We start from the raw sequence: 12,240 nt of genomic DNA, 5'->3' as shown, positions 1-12,240 counted from the left end.
AAGGTTTTGAAATCTAAAATTGATGAGTATGGTCGGTACGTTTTCATTCATGGCATACTGGAGGGTCTTAGGTGTGTATTGTCCTTTGTTTATATTCCCCCACCCTACTCATCGGATGTCATTAGAAATTGCTTCTTTTTTTGGAAAACTGCCCTAATTGTCCTGTATTGTCCTGCGGAGATTATAATTGTATAATGGACCCAAATTTGGATAGAGTTTCACGTGACCATAATAGAAAGATAGGAGGAGAGACACAACTAAGAAAAAATCTGTTATGAAGTAGGGTTATTCGATATATGGAGGCAGAAATACCCTAAAAAAATAGCATATTCTTGCTTTAGTAGGATAGGTTAGATCAAGGATAGATCAAGGGGATACTATAGAATATTTGGGAATAGGAGTCTCTGCAGATCCCAGGACATATATTGAAAACAATCTAGTGCCATTAATACAGCAAATCGGGAGGAAAATACATGTATGGGTTAAATTGCCCTTATCCCAGGTAGATAGGTTAGAGCTTATTAAAATGATCTTATTACCACAAATCCTTTAAAATATTTACCACTAATCCAAATTGGTGTAACTGTAATGATATAAAATCATTGAGAAACTCTTGAATGAGCTCATTTGGGGAAGAAAGAGGGTTAGACTAAAATTGGAATATTTTTGTAAACCGAAAAAGAAAGGGGGTTGGGCGTTGCCAAATTTTTTTTTTGTATCTGCTATACTTCAATATCTGTTAGGGGGGAATGATGAGATAATAATTAAAGCTATTGCGCAAAAGGTAAATTTGGATACTAATAATGGGTTTGTATTACTGAATTCCGGGGTTCTGGAATCAACAGATTAAAGGGGTATTCCAGGAATCAGCATAATTCATATAGAAGTGGGTACTCAAAGTATAAGCTAATGTGTAAATAGTTGTTATTAAAAATTTTGCTCCCCTTAGCAGTAAATGCTTTGCACATACACTGTGATGGAGAATTAAAATGCTACTGGCCCTTTAATCAGTCCGTTAATTGCCTCCGCGCGGTCCGTTGTAGGAGAGAAGATGGCTGCTGGTCACATGTCCACATCACATGTCCTGTACCTGCCTGGGCAGGGTCATGTGATCAACACTAAGTTTGGCTGTAGTCGGTTGGTTGCAGTGCATTCAGTATGGCTAGTGTTGTGGTGATGGCAGTTACACATCATTACTATGGTAACAGAGCACGAAAACCTGTTACATCATCACTGGGAGCAGAGCATAAGTGGTAGGAGGAGTTACTGAGAACTAAAGGATCATGGAACTTGTAGTTTCCATTGGCGGCCATCTTAGTGATAACTCCACCTACTTTAGAGAGGTTATAAATTTTGTAAATCATAAAATCAAATTATTTAAGCTCCATTTTGTTACTAATGACATTGAGTATTGTTGTATTTATTTATTTATATCATCATGGGTTTTTGTGTCAGACGTTCATATTCCCGGAATACCCCTTTAAGCACGGGTATTAACATGTAGGTTTTTTAATAAAGTATGGGATTGGGTTAGGAAGTATTATGAGTTAAATACTAGTACAATATATTCACCATTATGGAATAATTATTATTTGAAAGACATGTGACACAAGTGTCGCAAGTTTTGGGAAGATAGGGGTAAAAGTCAAATAACACATATCTCTAAGGATGGGAGATTAATGGGGCAGATTACCCGGTCCATTCTCGATCCAGCGGCGCGTTCTCTGCGGTGGATTCAGGTCCGTCCGGGATTCACTAAGGCAGTTCCTCCGACGTCCACCAGGTATTTTTTTTTTTTTAAATGCGACGGTTTTTCCGAATCCGTTGTTTTTTTTCACAGCCACGCCCCCCTATTTCCGTCGCGTGCATGCCAGCGCCGATGCGCCACAATCCGATCACGTGTGCCGAAATCCCGGGGCAATACAGGGAAAATCGGCGCAAAACAGAAAAATTCGGTTAACCTGTCGCAAAACCACGAATCGGGCCCGTAGTAAATGACCCCCACTGTCTTTTAATATGATGAGAGACTTGCAATTTAGGGGATAAACACTATTTTCAATATATTCATTTGTATCACAGAGTTAAACGTATAAGTAAGAAACAATATTTAAGGGTAGATAGGCATTACTTGGGAATACAAAAGGGAAAAGAAAATCACTATCCAAAATTTACAAATATATGTCGGTAAATTTTTATGAGCACTTGCAGCTCAATAGTAAAATAAAGTGGTAAGAAGATATTGGGACCCTTTCAGAAACTCAATGGACAAGTATATATCAGAATGTGGGTAGCGTGTCTACCCCCGAATCCCTCAAATTAATTTGGATTAAAATTATGTATACATTATATTACACGCCAAAAAAGATAAATTACTTTAAGAGAAAACAAACAGAAAAGTGCCTTAGATGTCAGGAATTAAGTGCAGATTTTTTACATATGGTTTGGAATTGCCGTTGGGTTTTGGAATTTTGGGACGGAATCCACTTAAAAGGTGTGTAAAATTTCTGGATTAGACGTTCCCGAGGCAACCGATGTGTTGGTCCTTGGAAATACTGCTGACATAATCGGCTCTAGAGATCAATGGTTATTAGTGGCCTTACAGATAGCTAGAAGTATGCTGATATATGGTTGTAAATCCACTAGACCGCTAGAAATTAAAGAGTGGTATAATTGATTGAACAGAATCCAAAAATTTGAAAAGATCAAATATATAGAGGCAAAGAAAGAGAAGGTATGGAAAAAGAGATGGCTATGTGAGGAAGAAGAAGATACTTGAATCTACTCTAGTTGGATTATAAGGTTTTTTTTCTTTCTTTTTTCCTCCTCCTTTGCCGAGTGGGAGGGGGGGGGAGTAAATGGGGTCAGTTAATGGAAAGAATATGTATTATGATGGTAAATTGAATAATCGCTTGATACACTCTCTTTAAGATGTTTAATTATATAGAATGTTGTATCTAATGCTGCTGCAATTGGTGTTCAAGTCATGTTCTAGTTTTTGTTAATTTTTATGTCAATGTTTAAAAATTGAATAAAGCAATAAAAAAAAAAATCTGCATAGCTATTGGAACCTGTCACCAGCTGAAAATGACATTCCTGGTGACAGGTTCCCTTTAAAAATAAATGAACTTATACAGTTCCTAACTTTTTAGATGTATTTTCACAGTAACTTGCTGTTTGTACATATCTACACTATTTATACATTCATACTTTTCTAGTAGTTTACCTATCTCTACTTTCCCAAAACTGGAAGGGGAACAGATAAGTGGAGAATAGTGTGTCCTTATAGCACTTAGATGTCTTAATTGATTTTATATTGATTTGGATTATACCAATTCAACACTTCTAAAAGGGCATGTTTTCTTTTTTTTTAAATTATCACAGATTTTTTTTTCAAAGAAGGAAAATACTGTATATACTCGAGTATAAGCTGACCCAAGTATAAGCAGAGGCCCCTAATTTTACCACAAAAACCTGGTAAAACCTATTTTTTTTACTCGAGTATAAGCCGAGTTTGGGTTTTCAGCACATTTTTTTTGTGCTTAAAAACTAGGCTTATACTCGAGTATATATGGTACATGCGTTTTTGCATAACATATGCACAGTGTGTCTCAAATAGCAATGCAAATTAATCCTGTGAACCCAGCCTCGGGTATAATGGAAAGATATGCACCTGTTTTGTGTTTTCTTTTTGGCACACATTTGCTAATCCAAATTATCAAGAAGTTTGAGGAGAGAAAACTGAAAATCTGCAAAGTGTCTTGAGACACTAGGAGAGATTTACAATGTTTAATGGAGATGCCGTGAATTACTACTGAGGCAATAAGAAGAAGGCACACGCTGTTAGATCTGCTGCATCTTTGGCACACATAAGACTTAATTTCTTCAGATCCCCCTTACTTGAGATTCTCAAAGATCAAGAAATTAATGTTTTAGAATTTAAAACAACTGCTCCATGACTTTTGTTGGAATAACAATATTAAATATTAATTATAATCTTCTGATAGCTTGTTCTAGAGAAATGCACTTTTATTTAAAAATACCTTTATTATTTGTATCCATTGTGCAAATTCTAAGAAGTTCCTATTTTAATCCATATGCTAATGAGGCAGTTGGTGTACTTGTGGCATATGCTTAGCACGCAGAGCTAAGAGCTATTCCTGCCTGGACCACTGCCCTCTGCCTGACAAGCAGGAACTTTTTCTTGGAACATTCGGTCATTGGAAGAAGAGGAAAGTAATTTAGGCAGATATAGCAGGGACATGCACTTGATGCTCCAACTGCCTCATTGGAAATGGCTAAATGAACAAAAATAATAAAGGTATGACAAAAATCGCTGTGAATTTCTCTGCTTCATGCTAATAGCAGATGATAATGTTTTCTGTAGGAGTAAACTCCCTTTAAATGTTCTTGCTCAAAGGCTGTGAATAATGTGTTGAATGCATTAAAATTTCCATGGACATATTATATATGTATATATATGATTATATACATTATATATAATATAATGTAATTTAAATAAACATTTAGAAAAAGTAGCAATATTAAAGTGGTTTTGTCATTTAAGAAATTCTGTTCAGCAGAATAAGGGACTGTCAGTCCACAGTTCTTCCCTAGTGTGACCTCTGCTGTTGTCTCCTCCTGTAGACTATCCTGGAAGTCCCAAGGAAATCAATGGTGTGTAGGTCAAATTTGTCATGTATTCCTTTGAGGAGGCTTATTGGACGAGCCAATCATGGAAGTCCTACATAGTATAGGCCAACTCATAGGGATCCAATGTTCTCTAAAAACAACTTTTATTCCTCTTGCTTTTATGACATTATCAAGTCAAGGAGGTGGGAGAGCTCTGAACTCCAGTCAAGCTCCCCCGCCTTCTTTTTACTGTGTATCTCATTAAAATTGCTTCTCTTCCCCACTCCCCCACGTCACTTCCCGCAGATTCCTAATGTAAGCGCATGCACAGTGCACGAAAGGAGGAAGCCGGGGACTGCCATGCCCTCTACCCCATATCACTGCCCGCAAGTTCGGTCAGCTCATGCGCAGTGCATGGAGGGAGGAAGTTGGGGACTGCCCTGCCCTGTATCCCATGTCACCTGCCGCATGTAAGCGCATGCGGCGCAGTGCATGGAAGGAGGAAGCCTGCTGGCCCTGGGATTGATAAAGCCATGAAAGCAAGAGGAATAAAAGTTGTTTTTAGAGAACATCGTAAACTTACAGAAACCGGGTGAGAAACTTGAGAATGCCTCTTCCAGTCTGTAAGGTATTGTGCAATGTTTAAAATGGATGTTTGAGGTGACAGGTTCCCTTTAAGATAAATAATGGCTAACTTTTTTTTTTTTTTTTTTTTTTACATGTACTTGTTTTATAACAGTCCAACTTTTGATTATGCACTTGTAGCCCTGACAGCTGAAATATATATTTCTGTTCTCACTACAGACTTAAGAACAAATCCATGACAATCTGCCTCTATCCCAACAGGTCTCTAATGAGGGCAGGTTGTCCATGTCGGAATCGGTGTCTGAATTCTTTGATGCTCAGGAGGTTCTTCTTTCCGCCAGCTCTTCGGAGAATGAGGCGAGTTATATCCCCTGACATTCTTCTTAAAATATTTTATAGTAATTGAGATGATATATCAGAATGAAATACATAGACCCTGCTTTTATGTGTCAGGAATTGCTTGAAGATGAGTTCTCTAACTTATGTGAAATATCAAACCATTCTTTTAACTGTTTACAACATTTGGACCAAAACAGATCCTAAAAATGTAGAGATACTGGGGCACATTTACTTACCCGTCCCTGGCACTATCCCCGATCAGGAATGTCGGACGATAATGAACTCTGCTGCAATTCACTTAGATTGTGCGTCCGATTTCCTGAATGTGTCACTTCCCCAACGGAGTTCACCATCTTTCTCACGGTGTATGTAAGTGCTTGATCTTGTGACACAATTTTTAAGTTAAATCCCGCGGTTTGTCCGAATCCGTCAGATCGTCCGACGGCCCGCCCCCGATGTGTGTCTCATGAAAGCCGGCGCGATTGCGACAAAATCCAATCATGTGCATCACAATCACCTGCTAAATACCAGCGGCGCGATCCCCAAAAACATCGGAAAACTCGATGGAAATGCGGCCGCAGGACCCTTAGTAAATAAGCCTAACTGTATTGCTCCATATTCTTGCTGGAGAGAGTGGCAACATAGGTGAAGTGGAAGATCCAACAGGGCTCCAAAACTGCAGCTCCTTTTTAAACACACTGCATACTAGCCATACAATTAACTGAATAAAATAAAATATGAAATAACTAGGGAAATTGGGCCATAGATGTCAATCCTAGAAATAAACTACCGGAAGGTTTTAGGTTGTGTTAATTTTGTATGTTCTTTTGTTCCTAGGCATCAGATGATGAATCCTACATCAGTGATGTCAGTGATAACATCTCCGAGGACAATACCAGTGTTGCCGATAACGTGTCCCGTCAAAGTAATTTTCACCTTAAATTCTGATACCATCTGTGTTGTTCCTGTATCTTGTCACCCTTGTCGCCCTTTGCAGTATATCAGCCGTTAATCATTTCTGTAGCGGAGTCTAGTAGAGTGTAAACCTGCCTATTGGTTTGATAAATTGTATGAACTGCTTGACATTTTTAGATGTTCTTTATACATCTCTACATTTCTAAAGTTTACGTTTTTTTTAATCTAGTTCTCAATGGAGAACTTTTAGGTGGTGTGTTCCGAACTGGACGTAGAACGAGTCTACCTGCTCCTTCACCTGATACCAGCAATATCAACCTATGGAATATTCTGAGAAATAACATTGGTAAAGACTTGTCCAAAGTCTCCATGCCGGTAGAGTTGAATGAGCCACTTAATACGTTACAGCACCTCTGCGAAGAATTGGAGTACAGCGAACTGTTAGATAAAGCTGCTGAGACTGATGATCCTCATGAACGCATGGTACAGTAGATCCGTAGCACGGAGATATCTATTTTGTATATTTTCTATGTACTTTAAGAGTTTCAGCACTTTAGTTGGGCCTGCACTATACAACATTAAAAAAGGTTTTCTCACCAATCCATTTTGTCCTCAATTCACCGATTAGGGGATACGGTTTAGATCAAAAGGGACACATCTACTGGATCTCCCAAAGATTATGGATGTGTGAATGGAATGATGGCCGTGGCGTCTTTCTGCCGCTCCATTTATTCACTTTACATTGCTGGAACTTGCAGCTTTCGGCTACCCTCACAAGTCCTAGGGAGCTGAGGGAAGTTGCTGTACATTGGTGCAACTGTTGCGAACCCTTGTCAAGAACTTCATCGATCTACAACGTATCCCCTACCCCAGTGGTGGCAAACCTATGGCACGGGTGCCAGAGGTGGTACTCGGAGCCCTTTATGTGGGCACCCAGGCCTTCACCCTAGCACAGAATTTGCTATACATAACTCAAGGTTTCCTCCTGCGGTTCAAAACTATTTTATAGCGACACCTCCTTGTCTGCCAGGACTACACAAGAAGCAAGAAGGTATGGACGAAGATGGATTATGGTCAGAGCTCCTGCTCTGGGTCCCCTGATTCTTCCTCTTCAGGGGACCCTGGAAGGAAGCTACAATCTATTGTATTGGTGTCCTCAGAACGCCAATAGGATTAAGACTTATGACAAAGTTGGGATCAATAGGTTACTGCTAGAGATGAGCGAGCACTAAAATGCTCGGGTACTCGTTATTCGAGACGAACTTTTCCCGATGCTCGAGTGCTCGTTTCGAGTAACGAGCCCCATTGAAGTCAATGGGAGACTCGAGCATTTTTCAAGGGGACCAAGGCTCTGCACAGGGAAGCTTGGCCAAACACCTGGGAACCTCAGAAAAGGATGGAAACACCACGGAAATGGACAGGAAACCGCAGGGACAGCATGCATGGATGCCTCTGAGGCTGCTTAATCGCACCATTATGCCAAAATTATGGGCAACAGCATGGCCATGACAGAGTGACCGAATGAGGCTAGATAGCATCTAAAACATCCAATAATTGACCCTGACACTATAGGGGACGGCATGCAGAGGCAGCGGCAGCAGCGGCAGGCTAGAGAGTGGCATGGCAACATACCCTAAATGGACTCAGGCTTCAAACCAATGGGTGGCAGAGAGGAACCAAAGGAGGTGAGCAAGAAGCGCTCAAATAATATCGGTACATGATAAAAGTTTGCCAGTATATTTTGTGGATTACACAGCAGGGTGGCGACAAAGTTAACATGGAAGCCATGAAAACAATCCAAAATTCTGCCTGACACAGCTCGTTTGATAAGGGGACCATGTATGGAGGCAGTGAACTAGTAGTAGATTAAAGGTGCTGCAGTTAAAACAATGTTAGTTGGATCTTGGCATGGAGCTGGCGCTCCGCTGCCAGGCGAGCTTTTGCCAATCCAAGCCCCTGTCTCTAGGCTACTCCCCAAACAGCACTTCTAAGAACCTTTTGTATAAGATCAAGTGTAGTAGCGTTCTTATAAGTTTGGGATATGGCGGGTGAGGGGAATGTAAACATCTGCGCAAGAAGCGCTGAAATAATATCCGTAAATGAAAAAAGTTTTCCAGTATATTTTGTGGCTTACACAGCACGGTGGCGACAAAGTTAACAAGTTTGATGCGGAATGCCCTGTAATAGCTCTTGGGCGGTGTGCCTTTTATCACCTAGGCTCAGCAGTTTGAGCACCGCCTGCTGTCGCTTAGCGACGGCACTGCTGCTGTGCCTAGAGCTACCGACTGATGGCGCCATGCCCACGGATGGTAATTCGGAGGAGGAGGAGGTGGAGGAGGGGTGGGAGGAGGAGGAGGCATAGTAGGCCTGAAACACCTGGACCGAGGTAGGCCCCGCAATCCTCTGCGTCGGCAGTATATGACCAGCCCCAGGGTCAGACTCGGTCCCAGCCTGCACCAAGTTAAGTGTAGTAGCGTTCTTATAAGTTTGGAATATGGCGGGTGAGGGGAATGTAAACAGATGCGCAAGAAGCGCTGAAATAATATCCGTAAATGGTAAAAGTTTGCCAGTATATTTTGAGGATTACACAGCAGGGTGGTGACAAAGTTAACAAGTTTGTTGTGGAAGCCATGAAAACAACCCAAAATTCTGCCTGACACAGCACGTTTGATAAGGCGGCCATGTATGGAGGCAGTGAACTAGTAGTAGATTAAAGGTGCTGCAGTTAAAACTATGTTAGTTGGTTCTTGGCATGGAGCTGGTGCTCCGCTGCCAGGCGAGCTTTCGCCAATCCAAGCCCCTGTCTCTAGGCTACTCCCCAAACAGCACTTCTAAGAACCTTTTGTATAAGATCAAGTGTAGTAGCGTTCTTATAAGTTTAGGATATGGCGGGTGAGGGGAATGTAAACAGATGCGCAAGAAGCGCTGAAATAATATCCGTAAATGGTAAAAGTTTGCCAGTGTATTTTGTGGATAACACAGCAGGGTGGCGACAAAGTTAACAACTTTGATGTGGAATCCATGAAAACAACCCAAATTTCGGCCTGACACACCTCGTTTGATAAAGGGACGATGTATGGAGGCAGCTATATGGACGACTTTTGGAGGTAGCAATGGAGACAACGTGTGGAGGCTGCTATGGAGACAATTCAATTTGGATAGTGCCTGTATGTGGCAGTCCAAAAAAGTTTTCAAACCAGAGGAGCAGGTAGGTGGCCCTCCATAAAAATGGAATAGATTGAGTGCCTGTATGTGGCAGTCCAAAAAAGTTTTCAAACCAGAGGAGCAGGTAGGTGGCCCTCCATAAAAATGGAATAGATTGAGTGCCTGTATGTGGCAGTCCAAAAAAGTTTTCAAACCAGAGGAGCAGGTAGGTGGCCCTCCATAAAAATGGAATAGATTGAGTGCCTGTATGTGGCAGTCCAAAAAAGTTTTCAAACCAGAGGAGCAGGTAGGTGGCCCTCCAGAAAAATGGAATAGATTGAGTGCCTGTATGTGGCAGTCCAAAAAAGTTTTCAAACCAGAGGAGCAGGTAGGTGGCCCTCCATAAAAATGGAATAGATTGAGTGCCTGTATGTGGCAGTCCAAAAAAGTTTTCAAACCAGAGGAGCAGGTAGGTGGCCCTCCATAAAAATGGAATAGATTGAGTGCCTGTATGTGGCAGTCCAAAAAAGTTTTCAAACCAGAGGAGCAGGTAGGTGGCCCTCCATAAAAATGGAATAGATTGAGTGCCTGTATGTGGCAGTCCAAAAAAGTTTTTAAACCAGAGGAGCAGGTAGGTGGCCCTCCATAAAAATGGAATAGATTGAGTGCCTGTATGTGGCAGTCCAAAAAAGTTTTCAAACCAGAGGAGCAGGTAGGTGGCCCTCCAGAAAAATTGAATAGATTGAGTGCCTGTATGTGGCACTCCCAAAAATTGTTTAAAACAGAGGACCGGGTCGGTGGCCCTCCATAAAAATTAAATGCATAAAGTACTATAGCTAGAGCCAGTGGGCCCTGTAAAAAAATAGCCAGTTTCCTCTGCTTTACTGTACAAAGAGGAGGAGAAGGAGGAAAATGAGGAGGAGGAGGAGTGGATAAATTATTCAGGTTGAGCTTCCTTCACCTGGTGGAGATTGGAAATTAGGAGAAATCCAGGCTTTATTCATCTTGATAAGCGTCAGCCTGTCAGCGCTGTCAGTCGACAGGCGTGTACGCTTATCGGTGATGATGCCACCAGCTGCACTGAAAACCCGCTCGGACAAGACGCTAGCGGCAGGGCAGGCAAGAACCTCCAAGGCGTACAGCGCCAGTTCGTGCCACATGTCCAGCTTTGAAACCCAGTAGTTGTAGGGAGCTGTGTGATCATTTAGGACGATGGTATGGTCAGCTACGTACTCCCTCACCATCTTTCTGTAAAGATCAGCCCTACTCTGCCGAGACTGGGGACAGGTGACTGTCTTGCTGGGGTGACATAAAGCTGGCAAAAGCCTTGTAAAGCGTACCCTTGCCAGTGCTGGACAAGCTGCCTGCTCGCCTACTCTCCCTCGCTACTTGTCCCGCAGAACTATGCACTCTGCCGCTAGCGCTGTCAGAAGGGAAATACTGTTTCAGCTTGTGCACCAGGGCCTGCTGGTATTCATGCATTCTCACACTCCTTTCCTCTCCAGGGATGAGAGTGGAAAGATTTTGCTTGTACCGTGGGTCCAGGAGAGTGAACACCCAGTAATCGGTGCTGGAATAAATTCTTTGAACGCGAGGGTCACGGGATAGGCAGCCTAGCATGAAATCTGCCATATGCGCCAGAGTACCAACGCGTAAGAATTCACTCCCCTCACTGGCCTGACTGTCCATTTCCTCCTCCTCCAACTCCTCTTCTTCTGCCCATACACACTCAACAGTGAAGGACTCAACAATGGTCCCCTCTTGTGTCTCGCCAACATTCTCCTCCTCTTCCTCCTCATCCTCCTCCACCTCCTCCGATATGCGCTGAGAAACAGACCTAAGGGTGCTTTGGCTATCAACAAGGGAATCTTCTTCCCCCGTCTCTTGTGAGGAGCGCAAAGCTTCCGACTTCATGCTGACCAGAGAGTTTTTCAACAGGCCAAGCAGCGGGATGGTGAGGCTGATGATGGCGGCATCGCCACTGACCATCTGTGTTGACTCCTCAAAGTTACTCAGCACCTGACAGATATCAGACATCCACGTCCACTCCTCATTGTAGACTTGAGGAAGCTGACTGACCTGACTACCAGTTCTGGTGGAAGTTGACATCTGGCAGTCTACAATCGCTCGGCGCTGCTGGTAAACTCTGGATAACATGGTCAGTGTTGAATTCCACCTCGTGGGCACGTCGCACAACAGTCGGTGAGCGGGCAGTTGGAGGCGGCGCTGCGCTGCCCTGAGAGTGGCAGCATCTGTGCTGGGCTTCCTGAAATGCGCACAGATGCGGCGCACCTTCGTGAGCAAATCAGACAGATTGGGGTATGTCTTAAGGAAACGCTGAACTATCAGATTTAACACATGGGCCAGGCATGGCACATGTGTCAGTCTGCCGAGTTGCAGAGCCGCCACCAGGTTACGGCCGTTGTCACACACAACCATGCCTGGCTTCAGGTTCAGCGGTGCCAGCCACAGATCAGTCTGCGCCGTGATGCCCTGTAATAGTTCTTGGGCGGTGTGCCTTTTATCGCCTAGGCTCAGCAGTTTCAGCACCGCCTGCTGTCGCTTAGCGACTGCACTGCTGCTGTGCCTAGAGCTACCGACTGATGGCGCCATGCCCACGGATGGTCG

The 12,240-nt window shown here is 42.9% G+C and overlaps 1 protein-coding gene across 2 annotated transcripts in view; it reads left to right on the top strand.

Annotated features, from left to right (window-relative positions):
• Positions 1 to 12,240, top strand: part of OSBPL6 (oxysterol binding protein like 6) — a 161,835-nt gene that overhangs the window by 129,747 nt on the left and 19,848 nt on the right. For both annotated transcript variants that reach the window (XM_072121611.1, XM_072121609.1), the window contains 3 exons: positions 5,476 to 5,571; positions 6,391 to 6,478; positions 6,698 to 6,951. In XM_072121611.1, the coding sequence (XP_071977712.1) occupies positions 5,476 to 5,571; positions 6,391 to 6,478; positions 6,698 to 6,951 (438 nt within the window). The remainder of the gene's footprint in view (positions 1 to 5,475; positions 5,572 to 6,390; positions 6,479 to 6,697; positions 6,952 to 12,240) is intronic.

The sequence above is a fragment of the Engystomops pustulosus genome, chromosome 8 (assembly GCF_040894005.1).
Source record: "Engystomops pustulosus chromosome 8, aEngPut4.maternal, whole genome shotgun sequence".
Classification (NCBI taxonomy): Eukaryota; Metazoa; Chordata; class Amphibia; order Anura; family Leptodactylidae; genus Engystomops; species Engystomops pustulosus.
The sequence above is the reverse complement of the archived record's forward strand: the minus strand, read 5'-3'. Positions and strand labels throughout refer to the sequence as shown.